General features: G+C 38.5%; 1 protein-coding gene and 2 long non-coding RNA genes across 39 annotated transcripts; 1 reads left to right on the top strand and 2 right to left on the bottom strand.

The window, feature by feature from the left end:
• The first annotated feature begins 390 nt into the window (after window positions 1-390).
• On the top strand, window positions 391-23,153 carry LOC133396927 (uncharacterized). Of its 20 annotated transcripts, none has more exons than XR_009767471.1 (21): window positions 392-580; window positions 837-994; window positions 6,391-6,468; window positions 9,305-9,382; window positions 11,944-12,022; window positions 14,132-14,209; window positions 16,903-17,921; window positions 18,002-18,066; window positions 18,198-18,405; window positions 18,495-18,577; window positions 18,722-18,862; window positions 18,952-19,034; window positions 19,179-19,338; window positions 19,428-19,509; window positions 19,589-19,635; window positions 19,707-19,780; window positions 19,934-20,155; window positions 20,242-20,316; window positions 20,463-20,632; window positions 20,722-20,796; window positions 20,925-23,152. It is a non-coding gene; the product is annotated as an uncharacterized LOC133396927 (long non-coding RNA). The 20 variants fall into 20 exon arrangements; XR_009767470.1 differs by having other exon boundaries at window positions 19,702-19,780; XR_009767468.1 differs by having other exon boundaries at window positions 393-580; window positions 19,585-19,635.
• LOC133396919 (uncharacterized) lies at window positions 16,868-18,686 on the bottom strand. Of its 6 annotated transcripts, XM_061667217.1 has the most exons (10): window positions 18,626-18,686; window positions 18,457-18,550; window positions 18,183-18,361; window positions 17,964-18,111; window positions 17,847-17,901; window positions 17,678-17,770; window positions 17,402-17,587; window positions 17,276-17,323; window positions 17,108-17,197; window positions 16,868-17,029 (listed from the first exon to the last, which is right to left on the bottom strand). In XM_061667217.1, the coding sequence occupies exons 5-10, from the start codon at window positions 17,880-17,882 to the stop codon at window positions 16,970-16,972; spliced, it is 513 nt and encodes a 170-aa protein (XP_061523201.1). In that variant the 5' UTR covers window positions 17,883-17,901; window positions 17,964-18,111; window positions 18,183-18,361; window positions 18,457-18,550; window positions 18,626-18,686; the 3' UTR covers window positions 16,868-16,969. The 6 variants fall into 6 exon arrangements, with proteins under 6 accessions (XP_061523201.1, XP_061523198.1, XP_061523199.1 ...); XM_061667214.1 differs by having other exon boundaries at window positions 17,276-17,587; XM_061667215.1 differs by having other exon boundaries at window positions 17,108-17,323.
• Window positions 18,687-22,593, bottom strand: LOC133396930 (uncharacterized). Of its 13 annotated transcripts, XR_009767497.1 has the most exons (18): window positions 22,328-22,593; window positions 22,072-22,200; window positions 21,910-21,925; window positions 21,571-21,747; window positions 21,416-21,460; window positions 21,319-21,362; window positions 21,217-21,241; window positions 20,684-21,098; window positions 20,370-20,587; window positions 20,210-20,287; window positions 19,916-20,111; window positions 19,694-19,825; window positions 19,566-19,615; window positions 19,390-19,482; window positions 19,205-19,302; window positions 19,083-19,135; window positions 18,914-19,007; window positions 18,687-18,817 (listed from the first exon to the last, which is right to left on the bottom strand). It is a non-coding gene; the product is annotated as an uncharacterized LOC133396930 (long non-coding RNA). The 13 variants fall into 13 exon arrangements; XR_009767492.1 differs by having other exon boundaries at window positions 20,370-20,417; window positions 20,488-20,587; window positions 21,319-21,747; XR_009767495.1 differs by having other exon boundaries at window positions 21,416-21,747.
• Window positions 23,154-24,353: the final 1,200 nt, after the last annotated feature.

The following is a 24,353-nucleotide window of genomic DNA, read 5'->3' as shown; positions in this document are numbered from 1 at the left end:
AGTGCTTTTCACGTCCTATTCCTTCAACCGTGATGTAATTTACATAATTCAAGCCAGCCCAGCCACAGATGTAACGACTAACTAGATCGGCGCTGGAGCAGCCTGGCTAACTAACGTGCCTACGAAGCGGCCATGTTGGAAAGGTCGATGCTTCCTCAAATACAACGCACGGACATTGAAATTAAGTCGTAACTGGCTCAATTCTCAACCGATTTTCACGAAGTGTACTGTTTTATCAGTATCAAGGCGTGTTCTATCCAGTCAATTCAGTAATTTACCCCCAACAATCCTCGCAATGTTATTTTCTGTGAAGCGTTATTTTCAGTTCAGCGTGATTGTGCATTTTCGTGTGTAACCGTATGCAGCGCAATGTGCTAGCACACAATCTTTTGGTTCTTTTGGTTTTCTCGCCGTCCAAGGAATGCACCGCCGACTGCGACCTTCCTAGCTTGGCGTCGCCGTAGGCACGCAGTGAAAAGGGGCGTGTCCTATCGAGCCATTCATATGTGCGAGCCAACGTTCCCGCACTCATCCGCTTCAGTGAGCAAGTTTTCCGGTGACTGCCTGCAAAATGTTTCGAGTGAGTATGTTCAACATGTTTAAACTCAACGTGCCGTATATATATGTATGTATGTATGTATGTACACAAGCTAGAATCACATTTAGGACACTTAGACCCTCTAGTTTTGTTTATTGTTACTCGCTACGTCACCGGCAGCTAGCTTAGACAGCTGTCTGAAAACAATGTCAACAAACAAAACGCGGCACTCAAGTGTTGATCGAAAGGCAAAAGTCAGCGTTTGACTTGAATGTTGTTTTGTGTTCTCGCCACACAGAAGCCTTTTTCGTCTCCAAAATGAAGAATGGTGCGTCCACACCGACCTGCCTGAGTTCGCACCTTCACAGGCTGCGGCGGCTTGGACAAAGGTGGCAATGTTGCTTTTGTTTCCATCTCCTTTGGGCCTTCGCCGACGAGAGCCAGTCAAAACATTAGGTACACCTGCCTGCACTATGCTGTTTTTTTTTTTTTTTTTATAAAAGGAATGCTTTCAATAGAAACAATCGATGAGACCACTTGTCATAAAAACAACAATTTTTTTTAGACGTACAAATATATCGTGTTATTTAAATATTTACAGATTAAGCAAATTGTAATGCTTAATGCATATTATTTATCAACATTAAAAGAGACAATTTGCTACAGTTGAAAAGATTTGTAAAGGTTTTGTGACAAAAGCGAGGGTTTCTCAGTGCTGTCAACAAACCCAATTATATGTCAATTGATTTGCGTTGCGTGACTCGGCCTCAACCCCCTTAAATACGAAAACAAAACACCAGGAGCCACAAAACATCTAAAGTGAGGATAATAGCAAAAGAATGTTTTTTCAGCAGTATGTGTTGCATTTATGAAATCAATGAACAGCTAGAGAGAACACAATTTTATTTCTGCACAGATGAAAACATTTTGAACTCAGAAAAAAGAAACTTGGTTGAAGCTGACTTGAACTAAAACAGTCGTCTGTTTGCGTCGCCGTCGTTCTCATGAAATTAAAACCAAAGTTAAATTATCCACCTGCAGCGAACCCAAAATGCCGTCTGCTTCTCCGTTCCGTCTTCATTTTATCACGTGGCGCCCCCAGTCAGCTGTCAACACGAATGAAAAGGGACCATTTCACTGAACAATGTCAAACATATATTTACAAAATAAGAGCCACGAAAATATTTATTTTACCCGGTGAATGTGAGGTGTGCTCCTGAACCTCAGCGTACAGCGTCGGCGGCAGATGTGGCCTTCGTCTTCTGTGAGCGATGTTTGTTCGATGCGGTTCGTCATTACAGATATCGGCAATTCGGTCATTTCGCCGAGGACACGTGACGTCACTTTTGCCATTCGTGCGTATGGGCTTCGTCATTACAGATATCGACAATTCGGTTGCCGATATTTGTAATTCACGAGCGGATATTGGCTGCTGAATTATAGCTATCTGAAATGACGAACCCGACACATCAATGGCAAAAGTGACGTCATTTGAGGCGAAATGACATTGCAGAAATCTGGAATTCAATTTTGACGAGGAAAAACTGAATAAAATACATTTCTATCTGTCGTTAGTGACGAGTCCGAAGGACGATGTTGATATCAACAATGTTCATTCCACATAGTCAAACTTAGTTTTTCAAAGTTGAGGAGGCTTGCCTTACACAGTGTGCTTGAGGCGATGTGTGATGTCACATGACACCACAAGGGGGCGTGAGTGCGCCCACCCATCTCTCTCTCTCTCTCTCTCTCTCTCTCTCTCTCTCTCTCTCTCTCTCTCTCTCTCAACTTGAAACACAGACAGCAAGAACATTATCGAACACTTCTGGACATGTTTTTGAATAACAGTGATGTGGACCAAGTTAGTTGGAAAAAAAGTATTTCAAATATATTATTTAAAAGTTTGTTGACATTTAAAAAAAAAAAAAAAAAAAACCTAACGTTACATTTCTGGGTGTGTTCCTTTTTTAAAATACATCAATGTGTATCAAGTTATCCATCCATTTTGAACTGATTGCCAGCCAATCATGTATCAAGTTATTGAAAAAATATAAAATATTTAAAAAAACTTATGTTGTTTATAATGTACTTTATTCTGTAAAAATATGTTATGGTGAGAAATTATATTTTTAAATAACTGTCCAGAAATCTGGCATGTTTTTTTAAATGACACTGGACAGTTATTTAAAAACATAAAACAAACCAAAAAAAAAAAAAAACATAAATTTGAATATTAAAAAAAATAGTTGCCATTCATGTGGAAGGGGTTCGTCATTACAGATATCTACAATTCCGTTGCCGATATCTGTAATTCACGAGCAGTATTGGCTGCTAAATTATAAATATCTGAAATGACGAACCCGACACATCAATGGCAAAAGTGGCGTCTTTTGAGGCGAAATGACATTGCAGATTTCTGGAATTCAATTTTGATGAGGAAAAACTGAATAAAATAAATTTCTATCTGTCGTTAGTGACGAGTCCGAAGGACGATGTTGATATCTACAATGTTCATTCCACATAGTCAAACTGAGTTTTTCAAAGTTGAGGAGGCTTGCCATACATAGTGTGCTCGAGGCGATGTGCGATGTCACATGACACCACAAGGGGGCGTGAGTGCGCCCTCCCATCTCTCTCTCTCTCTCTGAACTTTAACTTGAACCAACACACAGACAGCAGGAAAGAACATTATCAAATTTTTATCAATAATAGTGATGTGGAGCAAGTTAGTTAAAAATTAAAAAAAAAGAAAGTATTTTAAATATATTATTTAGTTCATTTACAAACTATATATTTATTTTAAAAACAACTTAACAACAACATCAATGTGGATCATGTTATTGAAAGAAATATAAAATATAATAAAAATAAAATATTTTTAAAATAACTTATTTAAAATGTATTTCATTCTGGAAAAAAAATTCGTTGTATAAAAATATATATATTTTTTTTAAAATAACTTAGTCCACATCGTCATTGAAAAACACGTCCAGAAATGTGCTTTTTTTTTTTTTTTTCAAATGACATGAATGTGAACAAAAACATGCATAGTCGGTTAATTGAAGACTCTAAATTGCCCATAGGTGTGAATGTGAGTGAGAATGGTTGTTTGTTTATATGTGCCATGCGATGGGCAGCCAACCAGTTCAGGGTGTACCCCGCCTCCTGCCCGATGATAGCTGGGATAGGCTCCAGCACTCCCGCGACCCGAGTGAGGAGAAGCGGCTCAGAGTCCAAACGACCATGTTGATATCAACAATGTTCATTCCACATCGTCAAACTTAGTTTTTCAAAGTTGAGGAGGCTTGCCTTACACAGTGTGCTTGAGGCGATGTGTGATGTCACATGACACCACAAGGGGGCGTGAGTGGGCCCACTCATCTCTCTCTCTGAACTTTAACTTATTTAAAAAATATTTAAAAAACTTCAGTTGTTTATCCATCCATCCATTTTCTGAGCCGCTTCTCCTCACTCGGGTCGTGGGAGTGCTGGAGCCTATCCCAGCTATCATCGGGCAGGAGGCGGGGTACACCCTGAACTGGTTGGCTGCCAATCGCAGGGCACATAGAAACAAACAACCATTCGCACTCACAGTCACGCCTACGGGCAATTTAGAGTCTCCAATTAATGCATGTTTTTGGGATGTGGTAGGAAACCGGAGTGCCCGGAGAAAATCCACGCAGGCACGGGGAGAACATGCAAACTCCACACAGGCGGGACCAGGGATTGAACCCCGGTCCTCAGAACTGTGAGGCTGACGCTCTAACCAGTTTATAATTTACTTTATTCTGAAAAAATATTTTATTGTGAGAAATTATATTTTTAAATAACTCCACATCAATGTCATTTAATAACACATGTACATAAATGTATTTTTTTTTATATGTAATGACATTTTGGACAGAGTTATGAAAAAAACAAAAAAAACATAAGTTTGAATATTAAAAAAATAGTTGCCATTCATGTGTATGGGGTTCGTCATTTCAGATATCTACAATTCTGTTGCCGAATTCACGAGCGGATATTGGCTGCTGAATTATAAATATCTGAAATGACGAACCCAATCACATCAATGGCAAAAGTGACGTCATTTGTCTGAGGCGAAATGACGCTGCAGATATCTGGAAATCAGTTTTGATGAGGCAAAACTGCATGAAAGAAATCTGTCGTTTGTGATGAGTCCGAAGGACGATGTTGATATCTACAATGTTCATTCCACATCGTCAAAGTTAGTTTTTCAAAGTTGAGGAGGCCTGCCATACAGAGTGTGCTCGAGGCGATGTGTGATGTCAAATGACACCACAAGGGGGCGTGAGTGCGCCCACCCATCTCTCTCTCTCTCTCTCTGAACTTTAACTTGAACCAACACACAGACAGCAAGAACAGTATCGAACACTTCTGGACACGTTTTTAAATAACAGTGATGTGGAACAAGTTAGTTGGGAAAAAAAGTATTTCAAATATATTATTTAAAAGTTTGTTGACATATTTAAAAAACAAAACAAAAAACAACCTAACGTCATATTTCTGGGTGTGTTCCTTTTTAAAAAGACATCAATGTGTATCACTTATTTAAAAAATATAAAAAAAACTTCAGTTGTTTATAATTTACTTTATTCTGAAAAAATATTTTATTGTGAGAAATTATATTTTTAAATAACTCCACATCAATGTCATTTAAAAACACATGTACATAAATGTATTTTTTTAAATATATAATGACATTTTGGACAGAGTTATTAAAAAAAAAAAAAAATTTGAATATTAAAAAAATTGTTGCCATTCATGTGTATGGGATTCGTCATGACAGATATCTACAATTCTGTTGCCGAATTCACGAGCGGATATTGGCTGCTGAATTATAAATATCTGAAATGACGAACCCAATCACATCAATGGCAAAAGTGACGTCATTTGTCTGAGGCGAAATTACATTGCAGATATCTGGAAATCAGTTTTGACGAGGCAAAACTGCATGAAAGAAATCTCTATCTGTCGTTTGTGACGAGTCCGAAGGACGATGTTGATATCTACAATGTTCATTCCACTTAGTCAAACTTAGTTTTTCAAAGTTGAGGAGGCTTGCCATACATAGTGTGCTCGAGGCGATGTGTGATGTCACATTACACCACAAGGGGGCGTGAGTGCACCCACCCATCTCTCTCGCTCTCTCTCTCTCTCTCTGAACTTTAACTTGAACCAACACAGACAGCAAGAAAGAACATTATCAAATGTTTATCAATAATAGTCATGTGGACCAAGTTAGTTGAAAAAAAAAAAGTATTTTAAATATTTTGTAAAAGTTTATTTACAAAATATTTTCTTTTTTTAACAAGTAACGTCACATTTGTGGTTGTTTTTTTTAATGGCATTCAATCTGTTCTGAAAAAATATAAAATATTTAAAAAATATTGTATTTGTTATTGGAACTTATATAAAATGTATGTTTTTCCTGATGTTTATTTTTTATTGTTAAATATATTTGTGACAAAACGTAGTCCACATCAGTGTCATTTAAAAACATGTCCAGAAATGTGGCATGTTTTTTTAACATAACATCGATGTGGACAAATTTATTTAAAAAAAATCGAAAGTATTATTAAAAATATATTTTTAAAATAACTTGTTTAAAATTGACTTTATTCTGGAAAAATATTTTATTGTTTAAAAAATATATTTTTTAGATAACTTAGCACACTTCTGGACAACAGTTTTTAAATGCCATTAATGTTTTTTTTTTTTTTTATGACATTTATGTGGACCAAGCTATTTCATAATACAAAAAAGAATATGTAAGTTTTTAATATTTTTAAGAATGTTACTCACTGCTCTTGCTTTTGTGCGCACGACAGGATCGGGGAGGTTTCGGGCCGACGGCCGACAGACATCTGGGAAAGGCGGACGGGACGCCGACCTGCATTTGGACACGTGTGAGTACGCGATGTTGTGTGCTTATGGCAAGCCTTCTTAACATTGAAGAGCTGGACTGGATATGTGTTGAAGACCTCGCTCATTCAGTTTTGCCTCATCAAAACTGAATTCCAGATATCTGCGACGTCATTTCGCCGAGGACACAGTGACGTCACTTTTGCCATTCGTGTGTATGGGGTCCGTCATTACAGATATCGACAATGTTCATTGCACATCGTCAAACTTAGTTTTTCAAAGTTGAGAAGGCTTGCCATACATCGTGTGCTTGAGGCGATGTGTGATGTCACATGACACCACAAGGGGGCGTGAGTGCGCCCACCTGTCTCTCTCTCTCTCTCTCTCTCTCTCTCTCTCTCTCTCTCTCTCTCTCTCTCTCTCTCTCTGAACTTTAACTTGAACCAACACACAGACAGCAAGAACATTATCGAACACTTCTGGACACGTTTTTAAATAACAGTGATGTGGAACAAGTTAGTTGGGAAAAAAAGTATTTTAAATATGTTATTTAAAAGTTTGTTGACAAAATATTATTTTTAAAAAACAAAACATAATGTCATATTTCTGGGTGTGTTCCTTTTTTAAAAGACATCCATGTGTATCAAGTTATCCATCCATTTTGAACTGATTGCCAGCCAATCATGTATCAAGTTATTGAAAAAATATAAAATATTTAAAAAAACTTCAGTTGTTTATAATGTACTTTATTCTGTAAAAATATGTTATTGTGAGAAATTATATTTTTAAATAACTGTCCAGAAATGTGGCATGTTTTTTCAAATGACATTGTGGACAGTTATTTAAAAACAAAAACAAACCAAAAAAAAAACCATAAGTTTGAATATTAAAAAAATTGTTGCCATTCATGTGGAAGGGGTTCGTCATTACAGATATGTACAATTCCGTTGCCGATATCTGTAATTCACGAGCAGTATTGGCTGCTAAATTATAAATATCTGAAATGACGAACCCGACACATCAATGGCAAAAGTGGCGTCTTTTGAGGCGAAATGACATTGCAGATTTCTGGAATTCAATTTTGACGAGGCAAAACTGCATGAAAGAAATCTGTCGTTTGTGATGAGTCCGAAGGACGATGTTGATATCTACAATGTTCATTCCACATCGTCAAAGTTAGTTTTTCAAGGTTAAGGAGGCTTGCCATAGTGTGCTCGAGGCGATGTGATGTCACATGACACCACAAGGGGGCGTGAGTGCGCCCACCCATCGCGCTCTCTCTCTCTCTCTCTCTCTCTCTCTCTCTCTCTCTCTCTCTCTCTCTCTCTCTCTCTCTCTCTCTCTCTCTCTCTGAACTTGAACCAACACACAGACAGCAAGAACATTATCGAACACTTCTGGACATGTTTTTAAATAACAGTGATGTGGACCAAGTTAGTTGGAAAAATTATTTCAAATATATTATTTAAAAGTTTGTTGACATATTTAAAAAAAACAAAACAACCTAACGTCATATTTCTGGGTGTGTTCCTTTTTAAAAAGACATCAATGTGTATCAAGTTATCCATTCAGTTTGAACTGATTGCCAGCCAATCATGTATCAAGTTATTTAAAAAACATAAAATATGAAAAAAAACTTCAGTTGTTTGTAATGTACTTTATTCTGAAAAAATATTTTATTGTGATAAATTATATTTTTAAATAACTCCACATCAATGTCATTTAAAAACACATGTACAGAAATGTATTTTTTATATATATAATGACATTGTGGACAGAGTTATTAAAAAAAACAAACATAAGTTTGAATATTAAAAAAATAGTTGCCATTCATGTGTATGGGGTGGGTCATGACAGATATCTAAAATTCTGTTGCCGATATCTGTAATTCACGAGCAGTATTGGCTGCTAAATTATAAATATCTGAAATGATGAACCCGACACATCAATGACAAAAGTGACGTCTTTTGAAGCGAAATGACATTGCAGATATCTGGAATTCAATTTTGACGAGGCAAAACTGCATGAAAGAAATCTCTATCTGTCGTTTGTGACGAGTCCGATATCTACAATGTTCATTCCACATTGTCAAACTTAGTTTTTCAAAGTTGAGGAGGCTTGCCATACATAGTGTGCTCGAGGCGATGTGCGATGTCACATGACACCACAAGGGGGCGTGAGTGCGCCCTCCCATCTCTCTGTCTCTCTCTGAACTTTAACTTGAACCAACACACAGACAGCAGGAAAGAACATTATCAAATGTTTATCAATAATACTGATGTGGACCAAGTTAGTTTGAAAAAATAAAAGTATTTTAAATATATTATTATTTAAAAGTTACAAAATATTTTCTTTTTTTAACAAGTAACGTCACATTTCTGGGTGTTTTTTTTAATGCTATCAGTCTGTTCTGAAAAAATATAAAATATTTTAAAAATATTGTATTTGTGATTATAACTTATAAAATGTATTTTTTTCCTGATGTTTATTTTTATTGTTAAATATATTTATGACAAAACGTAGTCCACATCAGTGTCATTTAAAAACATGTCCAGAAATGTGGCATGTTTTTTTAACATAACATTCGATGTGGACAAATTTATTTAAAAAAAATCGAAAGTATTATTAAAAATATATTTTTAAAATAACTTGTTTAAAATTGACTTTATTCTGGAAAAATATTTTATTGTTTAAAAAATATATTTTTTAGATAACTTAGCACACTTCTGGACAACAGTTTTTAAATGCCATTAATGTTTTTTTTTTTTTTTTTATGACATTTATGTGGACCAAGCTATTTAATAATACAAAAAAGAATATGTAAGTTTTGAATATTTTTAAGAATGTTACTCACTGCTCTTGCTTTTGTGCGCACGACAGGATCGGGGAGGTTTCGGGCCGACGGCCGACAGACATCTGGGAAAGGCGGACGGGACGCCGACCTGCATTTGGACACGTGTGAGTACGCGATGTTGTGTGCTTATGGCAAGCCTTCTTAACATTGAAGAGCTGGACTGGATATGTGTTGAAGACCTCGCTCATTCAGTTTTGCCTCATCAAAACTGAATTCCAGATATCTGCGACGTCATTTCGCCGAGGACACATGACGTCACTTTTGCCATTCGTGTGTATGGGGTCCGTCATTACAGATATCGACAATTCGGTTGCCGATATTTGTAATTCACGAGCGGATCTTGGCTGCTGAATTATAAATATCCGAAATGACGAACCCAATCACATCAATGGCAAAAGTGACATCTTTTGAGGCGAAATGACATTGCAGAAATCTGGAATTCAATTTTGACGAGGGAAAACTGAATAAAAGACATTTCAATCTCTCGTTTGTGACGAGTCCGAAGGACGATGTTGATATCGACAATGTTCATTGCACATCGTCAAACTTAGTTTTTCAAAGTTGAGAAGGCTTGCCATACATCGTGTGCTTGAGGCGATGTGTGATGTCACATGACACCACAAGGGGGCGTGAGTGCGCCCACCCATCTCTCTCTCTCTCTCTCTGAACTTTAACTTGAACCAACACACAGACAGCAAGAAAGAACATTATCAAATGTTTATCAATAATAGTGATGTGGAGCAAGTTAGTTAAAAAAAAAAAAAAAGTATTTTATATATATTATTTAGTTCATTTACAAACTATATATTTATTTTAAAAACAACTTAACAACAACATCAATGTGGATCATGTTATTCAAAGAAATATAAACTATAATAAAAATTTAATATTTTTAAAATAACTTATTTAAAATGTATTTCATTCTGGAAAAAAAAATTTCGTTGTATAAAAATATATATATATTTTTTTAAATAACTTAGTCCACATCGTCATTGAAAAACACGTCGAGAAATGTGCTTTTTTTTTTTTTTTTTAAATGACATGAATGTGAACAAAAACACGCATTGTAGGTGAATTGAAGACTCTAAATTGCCCATAGGTGTGAATGTGAGTGAGAATGGTTGTTTGTTTATATGTGCCATGCGATGGGCAGCCAACCAGTTCAGGGTGTACCCCGCCTCCTGCCCGATGATAGCTGGGATAGGCTCCAGCACTCCCGCGACCCGAGTGAGGAGAAGCGGCTCAGAGTCCAAACGACCATGTTGATATCAACAATGTTCATTCCACATCGTCAAACTTAGTTTTTCAAAGTTGAGGAGGCTTGCCTTACACAGTGTGCTTGAGGCGATGTGTGATGTCACATGACACCACAAGGGGGCGTGAGTGGGCCCACTCATCTCTCTCTCTCTCTCTCTCTCTCTCTCTCTCTCTCTGAACTTTAATTTGAACCAACACACAGACAGCAAGAACATTATCGAACACTTCTGGACATGTTTTTAAATAACAGTGATGTGGACCAAGTTAGTTGGAAAAAAATAATTTCAAATATATTATTTAAAAGTTTGTTGACATTTAAAAAAAAAAAAAAAAACCTAACGTTACATTTCTGGGTGTGTTCCTTTTTTAAAAGACATCAATGTGTATCAAGTTATCCATTCAGTTTGAACTGATTGCCAGCCAATCATGTATCAAGTTATTGAAAAAATATTTTAAAAAACTTCAGTTGTTTATAATGTACTTTATTCCGAATTTTTTTTTTTATTGTGATAAATTATATTTTTAAATAACTCCACATCAATGTCATTCAAAAACACATGTACATAAATGTATTTTTTTATATATGACATTGTGGACAGAGTTATGAAAAAAACAAAACCATAAGTTTGAATATTAAAAAAATAGTTGCCATTCATGTGGAAGGGGTTCGTCATTACAGATATCTACAATTCCGTTGCCGATATCTGTAATTCACGAGCAGTATTGGCTGCTAAATTATAAATATCTGAAATGACGAACCCGACACATCAATGGCAAAAGTGGCGTCTTTTGAGGCGAAATGACATTGCAGATTTCTGGAATTCAATTTTGACGAGGAAAAACTGCATGAAAGAAATTTCTATCTGTCGTTTGTGACGAGTCCGAAGGACGATGTTGATATCTACAATGTTCATTCCACAACGTCAAACTATGTGGCAAGCCTCAACTTTTAAAAGTTGAGGAGGCTTGCCATACATAGTGTGCTCGAGGCGATGTGTGATGTCACATTACACCACAAGGGGGCGTGATTGGGCCCACCCATCTCTCTCTCTCTCTCTCTCTCTGAACTTTAACTTGAACCAACACACAGACAGCAAGAACATTATCAAATGTTTATCAATAATACTGATGTGGACCAAGTTAGTTGGAAAAAATCGAAAGTATTATAAAAAATATGTTGTTTAAAATTGACTTTATTCTGGAAAAATATTTTATTGTTAAAAAATATATTTTTTAGATAACTAATGGCATTTAAAAACTATTGTCCAGAAGTGTGCCATGTTTTTTTTTTTTTTTTTTTAATGACATTTATGTGGACCAAGCTATTTAATAATACAAAAAAGAATATGTAAGTTTTGAATATTTTTAAGAATGTTACTCACTGCTCTTGCTTTTGTGCGCACGACAGGATCGGGGAGGTTTCGGGCCGACGGCCGACAGACATTCTGGGAAAGGCGGACGGGACGCCGACCTGCATTTGGACACGTGTGAGTACGCGATGTTGTGTGCTTATGGCAAGCCTTCTTAACATTGAAGAGCTGGACTGGATATGTGTTGAAGACCTCGCTCATTCAGTTTTGCCTCATCAAAACTGAATTCCAGATATCTGCGACGTCATTTCGCCGAGGACACGTGACGTCACTTTTACCATTCGTGCGTATGGGGTTCGTCATTACAGATATCGACAATTCGGTTGCCGATATTTGTAATTCACGAGCGGATATTGGCTGCTGAATTATAAATATCTGAAATGACGAACCCAATCACATCAATGGCAAAAGTGACGTCATTTGTTTGAGGCGAAATGACATTGCAGATATCTGGAAATCAGTTTTGACGAGGCAAAACTGCATGAAAGAAATCTGTCGTTTGTGATGAGTCCGAAGGACGATGTTGATATCTACAATGTTCATTCCACATAGTCAAACTGAGTTTTTCAAAGTTGAGGAGGCTTGCCTTACACAGTGTGCTTGAGGCGATGTGTGATGTCACATGACACCACAAGGGGGCGTGAGTGGGCCCACCCATCTCTCTCTCTCTCTCTCTCTCTCTCTCTCTCTGAACTTTAATTTGAACCAACACACAGACAGCAAGAACATTATCGAACACTTCTGGACATGTTTTTAAATAACAGTGATGTGGACCAAGTTAGTTGGAAAAAAATAATTTCAAATATATTATTTAAAAGTTTGTTGACATTTAAAAAAAAAAAAAAAACCTAACGTTACATTTCTGGGTGTGTTCCTTTTTTAAAAGACATCAATGTGTATCAAGTTATCCATTCAGTTTGAACTGATTGCCAGCCAATCATGTATCAAGTTATTGAATTAATATAAAATATTTAAAAAAACTTCAGTTGTTTATAATGTACTTTATTCCGAATTTTTTTTTTTATTGTGATAAATTATATTTTTAAATAACTCCACATCAATGTCATTCAAAAACACATGTACATAAATGTATTTTTTTATATATGACATTGTGGACAGAGTTATGAAAAAAACAAAACCATAAGTTTGAATATTAAAAAAATAGTTGCCATTCATGTGGAAGGGGTTCGTCATTACAGATATCTACAATTCCGTTGCCGATATCTGTAATTCACGAGCAGTATTGGCTGCTAAATTATAAATATCTGAAATGATGAACCCGACACATCAATGACAAAAGTGACGTCTTTGAAGCGAAATGACATTGCAGATATCTGGAATTCAATTTTGACGAGGCAAAACTGCATGAAAGAAATCTGTCGTTTGTGATGAGTCCGAATGACGATGTTGATATCTACAATGTTCATTCCACATCGTCAACTGTAGTTTTTCAAGGTTGAGGAGGCTTGCCATACATAGTGTGCTCGAGGCGATGTGCGATGTCACATGACACCACAAGGGGGCGTGAGTGCGCCCTCCCATCTCTCTCTCTCTCTCTCTGAACTTTAACTTGAACCAACACACAGACAGCAGGAAAGAACATTATCAAATGTTTATCAATAATACTGATGTGGACCAAGTTAGTTTGAAAAAATAAAAGTATTTTAAATATATTATTATTTAAAAGTTACAAAATATTTTCTTTTTTTAACAAGTAACGTCACATTTCTGGGTGTTTTTTTAATGCTATCAGTCTGTTCTGAAAAAATATAAAATATTTTAAAAATATTGTATTTGTGATTATAACTTATAAAATGTATTTTTTTCCTGATGTTTATTTTTATTGTTAAATATATTTATGACAAAACGTAGTCCACATCAGTGTCATTTAAAAACATGTCCAGAAATGTGGCATGTTTTTTTAACATAACATCGATGTGGACAAATTTATTTAAAAAAAATCGAAAGTATTATTACAAATATATTTTTAAAATAACTTGTTTAAAATTGACTTTATTCTGGAAAAATATTTTATTGTTTAAAAAATATATTTTTTAGATAACTTAGCACACTTCTGGACAACAGTTTTTAAATGCCATTAATGTTTTTTTTTTTTTTTATGACATTTATGTGGACCAAGCTATTTCATAATACAAAAAAGAATATGTAAGTTTTGAATATTTTTAAGAATGTTACTCACTGCTCTTGCTTTTGTGCGCACGACAGGATCGGGGAGGTTTCGGGCCGACGGCCGACAGACATCTGGGAAAGGCGGACGGGACGCCGACCTGCATTTGGACACGTGTGAGTACGCGATGTTGTGTGCTTATGGCAAGCCTTCTTAACATTGAAGAGCTGGACTGGATATGTGTTGAAGACCTCGCTCATTCAGTTTTGCCTCATCAAAACTGAATTCCAGATATCTGCGACGTCATTTCGCCGAGGACACGTGACGTCACTTTTGCCATTCGTGTGTATGGGGTTCGTCATTACAGATATCTACAATTCGGTTGCCGATATTTGTAATTCACGAGCGGATCTTGGCTGCTGAATTATAGATATCCGAAATCACGAACCCAATCACATCAATGACAAAAGTGACGTCATTTGTCTGAGGTGAAATGACGCTGCAGATATCTGGAAATCAGTTTTGACGAGGCAAAACTGCATGGAAGAAATCTGTCGTTTGTGATGAGTCCGAAGGACGATGTTGATATCTACAATGTTCATTCCACATTGTCAAACTGAGTTTTTCAAAGTTGAGGAGACTTGCATAGTGTGATGTCACATGACACCACAAACTGAACTTTGACTTGAACCAACACACAGACAGCAAGAACATCATCGAACACTTCTGGACATGTTTTTAAATAACAGTGATGTGGACCAAGTTAGTTGGAAAATAAAATAAATATTATTATTATTGAAAAGTTGATTTAAAAAAAATATATATATTTTTTAAAACAACTTAATACGGAACGTCACATTTCTCTTTTTTTTTTTTTAAATGACAATGTGTATAATGTTATCATCCATCAATTTTCCATCGCACTTATCCTCACTCGGTCCCAGCTGACTTTCTCTATTTTTTTTTCATAACTTGGGCCACATGTCGTTTAAAAACATGTCCAGAAATGTGCTGTTTGACATTGATGTGGACCAAGTTATTAAAAAAAAAAAAAAAAAAGAGCATATAAGTTTGAAAATTTTTAAGTAACTTATGTTAAAAAAAAAAAAATATATATATATATATATATATATTTTGTTTAAAATAACTTGGTCCATAGCAATATCATTTCAAAACACATGCCCAGAAATCTGTCATGCTTTGTTTTTATGACATTGATTTGGATCGAGTTATTTATATATATATATATAAAAAAAAAAAAAAAAATCTGTTTTATTTTTAAAGTAACTTATGTTAGAAAAATGATATTATTTAAATGACCACTTTGTCCACATCGATGTTGTTTAAAAACATATATCACATTTCTTGATGTGTTTTTAAACGACATGGTTGTGGACAAAGTTATTTTAAAAAAGTAATGTTTTAATATTTTTCAAACAACTTGGTCCACATCAATGTCATTCAAAACCACATGTCCAGAACTCTGCCATGTTTTTGTTTTTAAATGACATTGAATATTTAAAAAACAATGTAAATTACTTGGTCCACATCAATGTTTAAAAACATGTATCATGTTTCTGGGCGTATTTTTAAAGGACACTGATGTGGAATGAGTTATTTAAAACAAAAAAATCATAAGTTTGAATAGTTTGAAAATAACTTGCGTCAAAAATATATTTTAGTAACTACTTGGTCCACATCAATGTCATTTAAAAACATCTCACATTTTTGGACTTGTTTTTCCAATGACATTGCCGTATAGTAAGCGATCCAAAAAATGTTCTGTCAATAAAGTACTTGTGAAAAGAACTTACTTTTGTGCTCATCTTAGGTTTTGTTAGAGAGAGCGATGTCAGACGGGTTTGTGCGCTCGACACTTCGGGCGCTTCCGTGCGCGGCCTGTCGTCAACGTTAACGTGTGCAACTTGAATTCGTCCCGCACTAATGTTCATTCCTAAAATGTCATCACAGTTTTGCTGCTCAATAAATTGTTCAACTTGAGTCATGGTGTTTTCTTGCTAAGTCTGCCCTTACCTCATTTGGAGCCTTTCGCGCATCGTGGTCGCCGCAGTGGACGGCTCTTCAAAAGCTGCTTTGAGTCTTGAGGTGAGAGTTGCGCAGCAGTCATTACAGTGAACGCTAGTGTATCATTGTTCCTCTCTGTCTCCACATGACGCAAACTACAGGACTTTAAAAAGTCTTGTAGCTTTGCTCATGTGGAGATAGAGGGGAACAGTAATAAACTGACGTTCACTGTAGTGACTGATGTGCAACTTAGACCTCAGGACTCCAAAACAACTTTTGAAAAGCCGTCTTCGAATCCACCAATCACAGCGCTTCAACGCGCCGAGCCCAGCCAATCAGGGCGACCTCATTTGCATAACCACGCCCACTTTTGCGCTTTTTCCACATCTCGACCAATCAGAATGCTTCAAATGTGCGTAGCCACGCCCACTTTTGGACCAATCACAGCCTTGGATTCTCATTGCCTCAGCCAATCACAAAGCATTATTCCAGCCCTTCCCCTGCTCATTTTCCCTGAAAAAAATTTCAGGGGGCAGGGAAAAAAAAAAAAAATCCGGGAAATTTTTTGAAAAAAAAAAAATCCGTAAATTTTTTTGAAAAAAAAAAAAAAAAAAAAAAAAAAAAAAAAAATCCAAAAAATTTTTTAAAAAAAAAAAAAAAAAAAAATCCGGAAAATTTTTTGGAGAAAAAAAGTTTAGAAAATATTTTTAGAATTTTTTTTTTGTTTTTGTTTTTTTTAGTTTGTTTTTTTAAGTAAAGAAACTAAGTTTTTTTTGTGATGTGTGTTTGAAGAATGAGAAGAGTTTAAAGTGTTGTAATCAGCTTTTATTTTTTTGCAGAGTAGATGTTAAGCAACAGACATGAAATCACAAAGGAAACCAAGTCGAAGTCTGATGACATCAGCAATCGTCTCATCGCTGCCTGGTGAAGTGGTCGGCCAGTGTGACGAGAGCGAGGACCGGTGTGCGGACCTAAGACAACAAAACATCAGTGAGTCAAAAGTTAAGTCAACCTGTTGTGCAGCAAATGATCTTTGACACGAAACCTACCAGCGAGGAAGACGGGCGACTTGTTTTCTGGGCCTTAGAGCACTCGCACGGCTGCGTGACCGGGAAGCTGACAAGTGTTCCTCTGCAACTCTGGAAGAAATGTGGAAAAACAAAAAACTGGATCAAAGAACACCTAATTGTGGAATGAAGACATTTCAAAGCACGTACCTTCCAGGGGTCAAGGTCTCCCGCTTCTCCAAAATTTGACTTCAGCACCTTGTGGATGAAAGGAAGCAACAAGAAAAACATTTTTGGTGTGCAGCTCTGCTCCGTATCGTGAATGCAGCGTGTCACCTTGTAGGAAAGCTGGCCCCGGAATGACGAGGAACATGGAAGTGGACACAGACCCCATTTGCATTTTTTGTGGTTTACAGTCGACCGCAACCTTCGGCAGAAGCTGTTTGACCGTGACGAGAGAAACCGTCTTCGTATCAAATGTCTTCTGAAGACTCCACGGTGGTACAGACTTCGCCAGGAGACCTGAACACAAGAGATTAACGGGGAACCAGTCAAGCTGCTGTTTAATAAATGTATTAGCAAGGCAACAAAGCTGAAGGCAGCGTTGAGGACCTTCCGCACGTTCATGTAGAACTTGTCTCTTCGCCCAGCAGGTGGAGGAGCTTGCTGGCCGAGTCCCCGATGGCACTTGGACTGGAAGCTGACCTGCATGTGGAGTCAAAGGAAAAAGCAGATGAGGGCACTTCAAACTTAAATTTGCTGATCTTGTTTTGTAGCTTACGTCACCTCTCAACATGTTGGACAGAAAGTTGACCATCACTCCAGGTTTCCACCACCTACAACAACAAGAAACCAAGTATTTGGATTCATCAAGTCTATCGTTGCAAAAGGTTCCTACCTTGATTGAAATTGACTTCAGGAGATCATGTTCTCCAGGGATCTTTCAGCACCACCTGGTGGACGTGCACATGAAGAACATGCAAGTGTCCAGGACCAAGAAGGTAAAGAACTTGAGGGTCCTGGCTGCAGCGGATCTCAGAGTGCAACTGCAGAAGAGAGTTGTTAAAAACTTAACTGCTCAAGTCAACTATTGTGTTGTGTTTTAAAAAAATACAACCATCTTGTTCCTCAGCTCCCAATGACTTCAAACAAGAGGCTGTCGTGACTGCAGCCAAAACACATCAAGAAAGGACAGCGCTGGAAAGTCATCTCAGGTAGACTGGAACAAGTACTAGAACAAGAACAGTCTTCATTTCAAACGACTCAGGCCTTCTGAGTGGACTGGTGGCACGAGACCTGAAACCAAGAGATGAACGAGGGACCAGTCAAGCTGCTGTTTAGTAAGTTTATTAGCATGTGTCAACATTCAAGATTAAGGCAGCGTCGTTGACCTTCTGCACATTCATGTGGAACTCTTCTCTTTGCCCAGCAGGTGGAGGATCTTGGTGGCCGAGTCCCCCGATGGCACTTGGACTGGAACCCGACCTGCATGTGGAGTCAAAGAAAAAGCAAGTGAGGGCGCTTCAAACTTAAATTTGCTGAGATTGTTTTGTAGCTTACTTCAACTCAACATGCTGGACAGGAAGTTGATCATGAGGCCATGTTTCCACCACCTGGAACAACAAACAAAAGTCATTAAGTCTGTCTTTCCAACAGGTCCCAAGCTTAGAGTTACTGCAACAAGAACCATCCTCGTATCAAACGACTGAAGCCTTCAGAGTGGACTGGTGGTCAGAGACTTCTCCGGGAGACCTGAACACAACGAGATGAACGAGGGACCGGCCAAGCTCCTATTTAGTAAGTTTATTCGCATGTGTCAATGTTCAAGATTAAGGCAGCGTCGTTGACCTTCTGCACATTCATGTGGAACTCTTCTCTTTGCCCAGCAGGTGGAGGATCTTGGTGGCCGAGTCCCCCGATGGCACTTGGACTGGAACCCGACCTGCATGTGGAGTCAAAGAAAAAGCAAGTGAGGGCGCTTCAAACTTAAATTTGCTGAGATTGTTTTGTAGCTTACTTCAACTCAACATGCTGGACAGGAAGTTGATCATGAGGCCATGTTTCCACCACCTGGAACAACAAACAAAAGTCATTAAGTCTGTCTTTCCAACAGGTCCCAAGCTTAGAGTTCTACTTCACCTTTAGCGTGACCACTACTACTGCAACAAGAACCATCCTCGTATCAAACGACTGAAGCCTTCAGAGTGGACTGGTGGTCAGAGACTTCTCCGGGAGACCTGAACACAACGAGAGACCGGCCAAGCTCCTATTTAGTAAGTTTATTCGCATGTGTCAATGTTCAAGATTAAGGCAGCGTCGTTGACCTTCTGCACGTTCATGTAGAACTTGTCTCTTTGCCCAGCAGGTGGAGGAGCTTGCTGGCCGAGTCCCCGATGGCACTTGGACTGGAAGCTGACCTGCATGTGGAGTCAAAGAAAAAGCAGGTGAGGGGGGTGCTTCAAACTTAAATTTGCTGAGCTTGTTTTGTAGCTTATGTCACCTCTCAACATGTTGGACAGAAAGTTGACCATGATGCCATGTTTCCACCACCTACAACAACAAGAAACCAAGTATTTGGATTCATCAAGTCCGTCTTTGCAAAAGGTTCCAACCTTGATTGAAATTTACTTCACAAGATCAGGTTCTCCAGGGATCCTTCAGCGCCACCTGGTGGACGTGCGCAGGAAGAACATGCAAGTGTCCAGGACCAAGAAGGTAAAGAACTTGAGGGTCCTGGCTGCAGCGCATCTCCGAGTGCAACTGCAGAAGAGAAAGTTGTTAAAAACTTAACTGCTCAAGTCAGCTATTGTGTTGTCTGAAAAAAAATACAAAAATAAAAAATAAAAATACAGCCATCTTGTTCCTCAGCTCCCAATGACTTCAAACAAGAGGCTGTCGTGACTGCAGCCAAAACTCATCAAGAAAGGACAGCGCTGGAAAGTCATCTCAGGTAGACTGGAACCTTCTGCTTGAACAAGAACAGTCTTCGATTCAAACGACTCAGGCCTTCTGAGTGGACTGGTGGCGCAAGACTTCTCCAGGAGATCTGAAACCAAGAGATGAACGAGGGACCAGTCAAGCGCCTATTTAGTAAGTTTATTAGCATGTGTCAACGTTCAAGATTAAGGCAGCGTCGTTGACCACCTGCACATTCAGGAACTCTTCTCTTTGTCCAGGATCTTGGGGGCCGAGTCCCCGACGGCACTTGGACTGGAAGCAGACCTGCATGTGGAGTCAAAAAGAAAAAGCAGGTGAGGGCGCGTCAAACTTAAATTTGCTGAGCTTGTTTTGTAGCTTACTTCACCTCAACACACTGGACAAGAAGTTGATCATGATGCCATGTTTCCACCACCTGGAACAAAAAACAAAATTCCTTCAAGTCTCGTCTTTCCAACAGGTCCAAGCTTGGAAATCTACTTCACACTTGAGCTTTAACACCACGACTGCAACAAGAACCGTCTTCATATCAAACGACTGAAGCCTTCAGAGTGGACTGGTGGCGCAGAGACTTCTCCGGGAGCCCTGAACACAACGAGATGAACGAGGGACCAGCCAAGCTCCTATTTAGTAAGTTTATTAGCATGTGTCAACGTTCAAGATTAAGGCAGCGTCGTTGACCTTCTGCACATTCATTTGGAACTCTTCTCTTTGTCCAGGATCTTGGGGGCCGAGTCCCCGATGGCACTTGGACTGGAAGCCGACCTGCATGTGGAGTCGAAAAGAAAAAGCAGGTGAGGGCGCGTCAAACTTAAATTTGCTGTGTTTATTTGTAGCGCAATGTCACCGCTCAACATGTTGATTGTGACGCCATGTTTCCACCACCTGGAACAACAAACAAAATTCATTGACTTTTCAACAGGTCCCAAGCTTAGAGATCGACTTCACCAGTTGATCCATGATCAGGTTCTCCAGGAATTCTTCGGCACCACCTGGTGGACGTGAGCAGCAAGAACATGCTACTGTCCAGGAGCGAGAAGGTAAAGAACTTGAAGGATCTGGCTGCAGCGCAGCTCAGAGTGCAACTTTGGGGGAACTGCAGAAGAGAACAAATTGAAAACTTCTGTCAGCCAGTTTGTTTTTGTTTTTATATCAATATCTTGGATAACAAAACCCAAAGGTTACTGCTGGCAAGTCATCTCGGGTGTCCTTACCCTCCTTCAGTCCATCAGATTCTTCCTGGGTTGATACAAAAGCACCACAACATTAAACGTTAACCCCAACATTTGGTGTTGCCATCGAGTGCGTGTTCCCACCTGAACTGTGATGACATCGCTGGAGGCTGCCTGGTCAGCTCGTGCTGAAAGAAATGAGTCACTTTTGTTTTTGTACATGTATGAAAGTTTGTCTCACCAGTGAGGAGAGCAGGGAGCAGCCGGACGCCTCGTCAGCGACGGCCTGAAAGACACGACAACACGGTTAGCGTTCGACGTTTCCCAATTCAGCCCCACGAGCCAGTTTGACTTCGCAACGTGACAATGGAGCGAGGGGTTTATCAGTAGACCCACAAAAGTCTCAAGAGGCCTGCCCCAAAAGGCAGCCATTTAGTTGAAGATTTGAACCTGTAATCAGAAATGAGAATTAATCCACAAGACAATTACTTGATGTATTCTGTTTAATAAAGGATATGCGGTGTAGAGAAACAGGAATTCACTCAATTTGGCCATTCGGTTGAAGATTCAAACCTATGAACAGAAAGGAGAAACGGATGAATAATTCTGTTTCATTTAAAATAAAAAATTAAAGTCAGCCATTTTAGACTCAATTTCAAGATGTGCACAAAAAAAAAAAAAACACTTTAATATAATTATACTTCATTCAGTTGAATTGTGAATTTGTGTACTTACCTCCTGAAAAACGGCACTTTTGTCCAAATGTTGGAAAAGTTTGAGCCAAAACTTTAATTATAAAAAGTGCCAATAATTCAAAGTACATTCACGTCATTAGTGCATGTACTAAATTATAAATTAAACTGTCGTAAATTCCCCGTTATTGTTTAGTTTACTTACTGTGTGCATTCATTTATCAGCATATACCCCAGATAAATGCGTTTTGGTGTAGTTTAAGCTCGCAGGAGACGTTAAATGCCTCCGAAAGCTCAAAGGTTTTAGCTAGCATGCTAGCAAGATGTTAGCACCCTGAAAAGAGAGACTTGGTGTTAATTTGACTTGCTTTGACATGTTTTGGTCACTTCGAAATGTTCAAAGTGAGAAAAATGCAGCGAATTTTGCGAAGCTTAAGAAGAGAGTGTGAGCACTTAGTTACCTTGTCAAAGTTTTGGACGATCTTGTGGAAACGCCGGTGACGGGTCGCTGGCAAAAGAGAACGAGTGTCGCATTTGGCCCGACTTAAATAGGTTGACGGTGATGACGCAATAATTGGAAAAAAAAATATATCACAGGAAAGTAGAAAAAATGTGTGTTCCATTGAAAAAGCAAACAGTTAAATACATTGACTTAAACACAGCAAACTGGCAGCACGGGGGTTCGAACCAAGACCGCCTGCTTCGCAGTTCTGTTCGTAACGCACTGGACTAGATCTCACTGACGGTTTCCGGTATGTGCATTGTTATTTGTCATATTTTGGCACGAAGCGTGTTCACGGATTTACTCATCGATGAATACAAACAAACGTCACACAAACGGTTGACCAAAACTGGTCTAAAGGTTTAATGCTTTGCCTGCTGCCCAGGAGACCCTGGTTCGAGCCTCCTTTCTGCTCCATGTATCTGTATCTATATCAATATATACTGAAGTGGAGGAGAAGGTGGGGATTGAACCTGGGTCACCAAAACTCGAGGTATAGTTTTAGACCATTCGGCCAATTTGGCTGAAAATTCAGAAAATTTGGGGGTTGTATTTATAATGTTTGAACACCGGTGTTGTCGCTCACATATGAATACGTACGAATCGCCTAAGGTTGTCGGATGGAAAATAGCTCAGTGGTTTGTATCACTGACTGTAGTTCTGGTAACTCGTGTTCGATCCTTCCTTTGTCCAACATTTATATTTCTCCACAATGTTTGTTAATAAGTGGAGTGCAGAGTGGGGATCGAACACGGGACGCCCGAAACGGAGGTAAAGTTTTAGACCATTCGGCCAATTCGACTGAAATTGTTTGATTTTTTTGGTCATATTTATGACTTCTGAGCACCGTTGTCGTCGCTAAGACATTAATATGTACAAACCACCGGAGTTTGTCAACTGCAACATAGTCCAGTGGTTTGGGTCACTGACTATAATACTAGTGACTCGTGTTCGATCCTTCCTTTGTCCACCATTTATATCTTTCCACATTATTTGTCAATAAGTGGAGTTCAGAATCGGGTTCGAACCCGGGACGCCGGAACAAGAGGTAAAGTTTTAGACCATTCGGCCAATTCGACTGAAAACATTTAATTTTTTTGGTTGTATTTATGACTTCTGAGCACCGTTGTCGTCGCTAAGACATTAATATGTACAAACCACCTGAGTTTGTCAACTGCAACATAGTCCAGTGGTTTGGGTCACTGACTATAATACTAGTGACTCGTGTTCGGTCCTTCCTTTGTCCACCATTTATATCTTTCCACATTATTTGTCAATAAGTGGAGTTCAGAATCGGGTTCGAACCCGGGACGCCGGAACAAGAGGTAAAGTTTTAGACCATTCGGCCAATTCGACTGAAAACATTTAATTTTTTTGGTTGTATTTATGACTTCTGAGCACCGTTGTCGTCGCTAAGACATTAATATGTACAAACCACCTCAATTTGTCAACTGCAACATAGTCCAGTGGTTTGGGTCACTGACTATAATACTGGTGACCCGTGTTCGATCCTTCCTTTGTTCACCATTTATATCTCTCCACAACATTTGTTAATAAGTGGAGTTCAAAACCGGGATCGAACCCGGGACGCCCGAACCGGAGGTAAAGTTTTAGAGCATTCGGCCGATTCCACTCAAACTTTTGGGATTTTGTGGTCATATTTATCGGGTCTGAACCGGACGAGAACGTTCAAAAGGTACCGGATTATGTATGTGTTCAGCATGAAAGTAGTCCAGTGTGTAGAGACACTGCCTACGACACTGGAGGCTCAGGTTCGGTCATTCCTTCTGCTCCATTTATATACATGTATGTTGAATATATAATAAATGGAACAGAGAGGGTGGGGATCGAACCCGGGTCAGCGGAGCCGCGGGTAAAGTTTTAGACCACAGGACTATCACAGATGGGATTTGCTAACGGAAAAAGTAAAACAAATATTTGTATTTTCGTATTAATCGCCATTGAATTACACATACCTCTTACAA

Source organism: Phycodurus eques, chromosome 22 (genome assembly GCF_024500275.1).
Source record: "Phycodurus eques isolate BA_2022a chromosome 22, UOR_Pequ_1.1, whole genome shotgun sequence".
Classification (NCBI taxonomy): Eukaryota; Metazoa; Chordata; class Actinopteri; order Syngnathiformes; family Syngnathidae; genus Phycodurus; species Phycodurus eques.
The sequence above is the reverse complement of the archived record's forward strand: the minus strand, read 5'-3'. Positions and strand labels throughout refer to the sequence as shown.

Coding starts and splice junctions, on each gene's coding strand:
- LOC133396919 (XM_061667211.1), bottom strand. CDS start 17,882: ATGGTCAACTTTCTGTCCAACATGTTGAGAGGTGAC. Junction 17,588..17,677: donor TCTACATGAACGTGCGGAAG/GTCCTCAACGCT, acceptor TCTTGTGTTCAG/GTCTCCTGGCGAAGTCTGTA. Junction 17,030..17,107: donor GTCGCCCGTCTTCCTCGCTG/GTAGGTTTCGTG, acceptor TTGTTGTCTTAG/GTCCGCACACCGGTCCTCGC.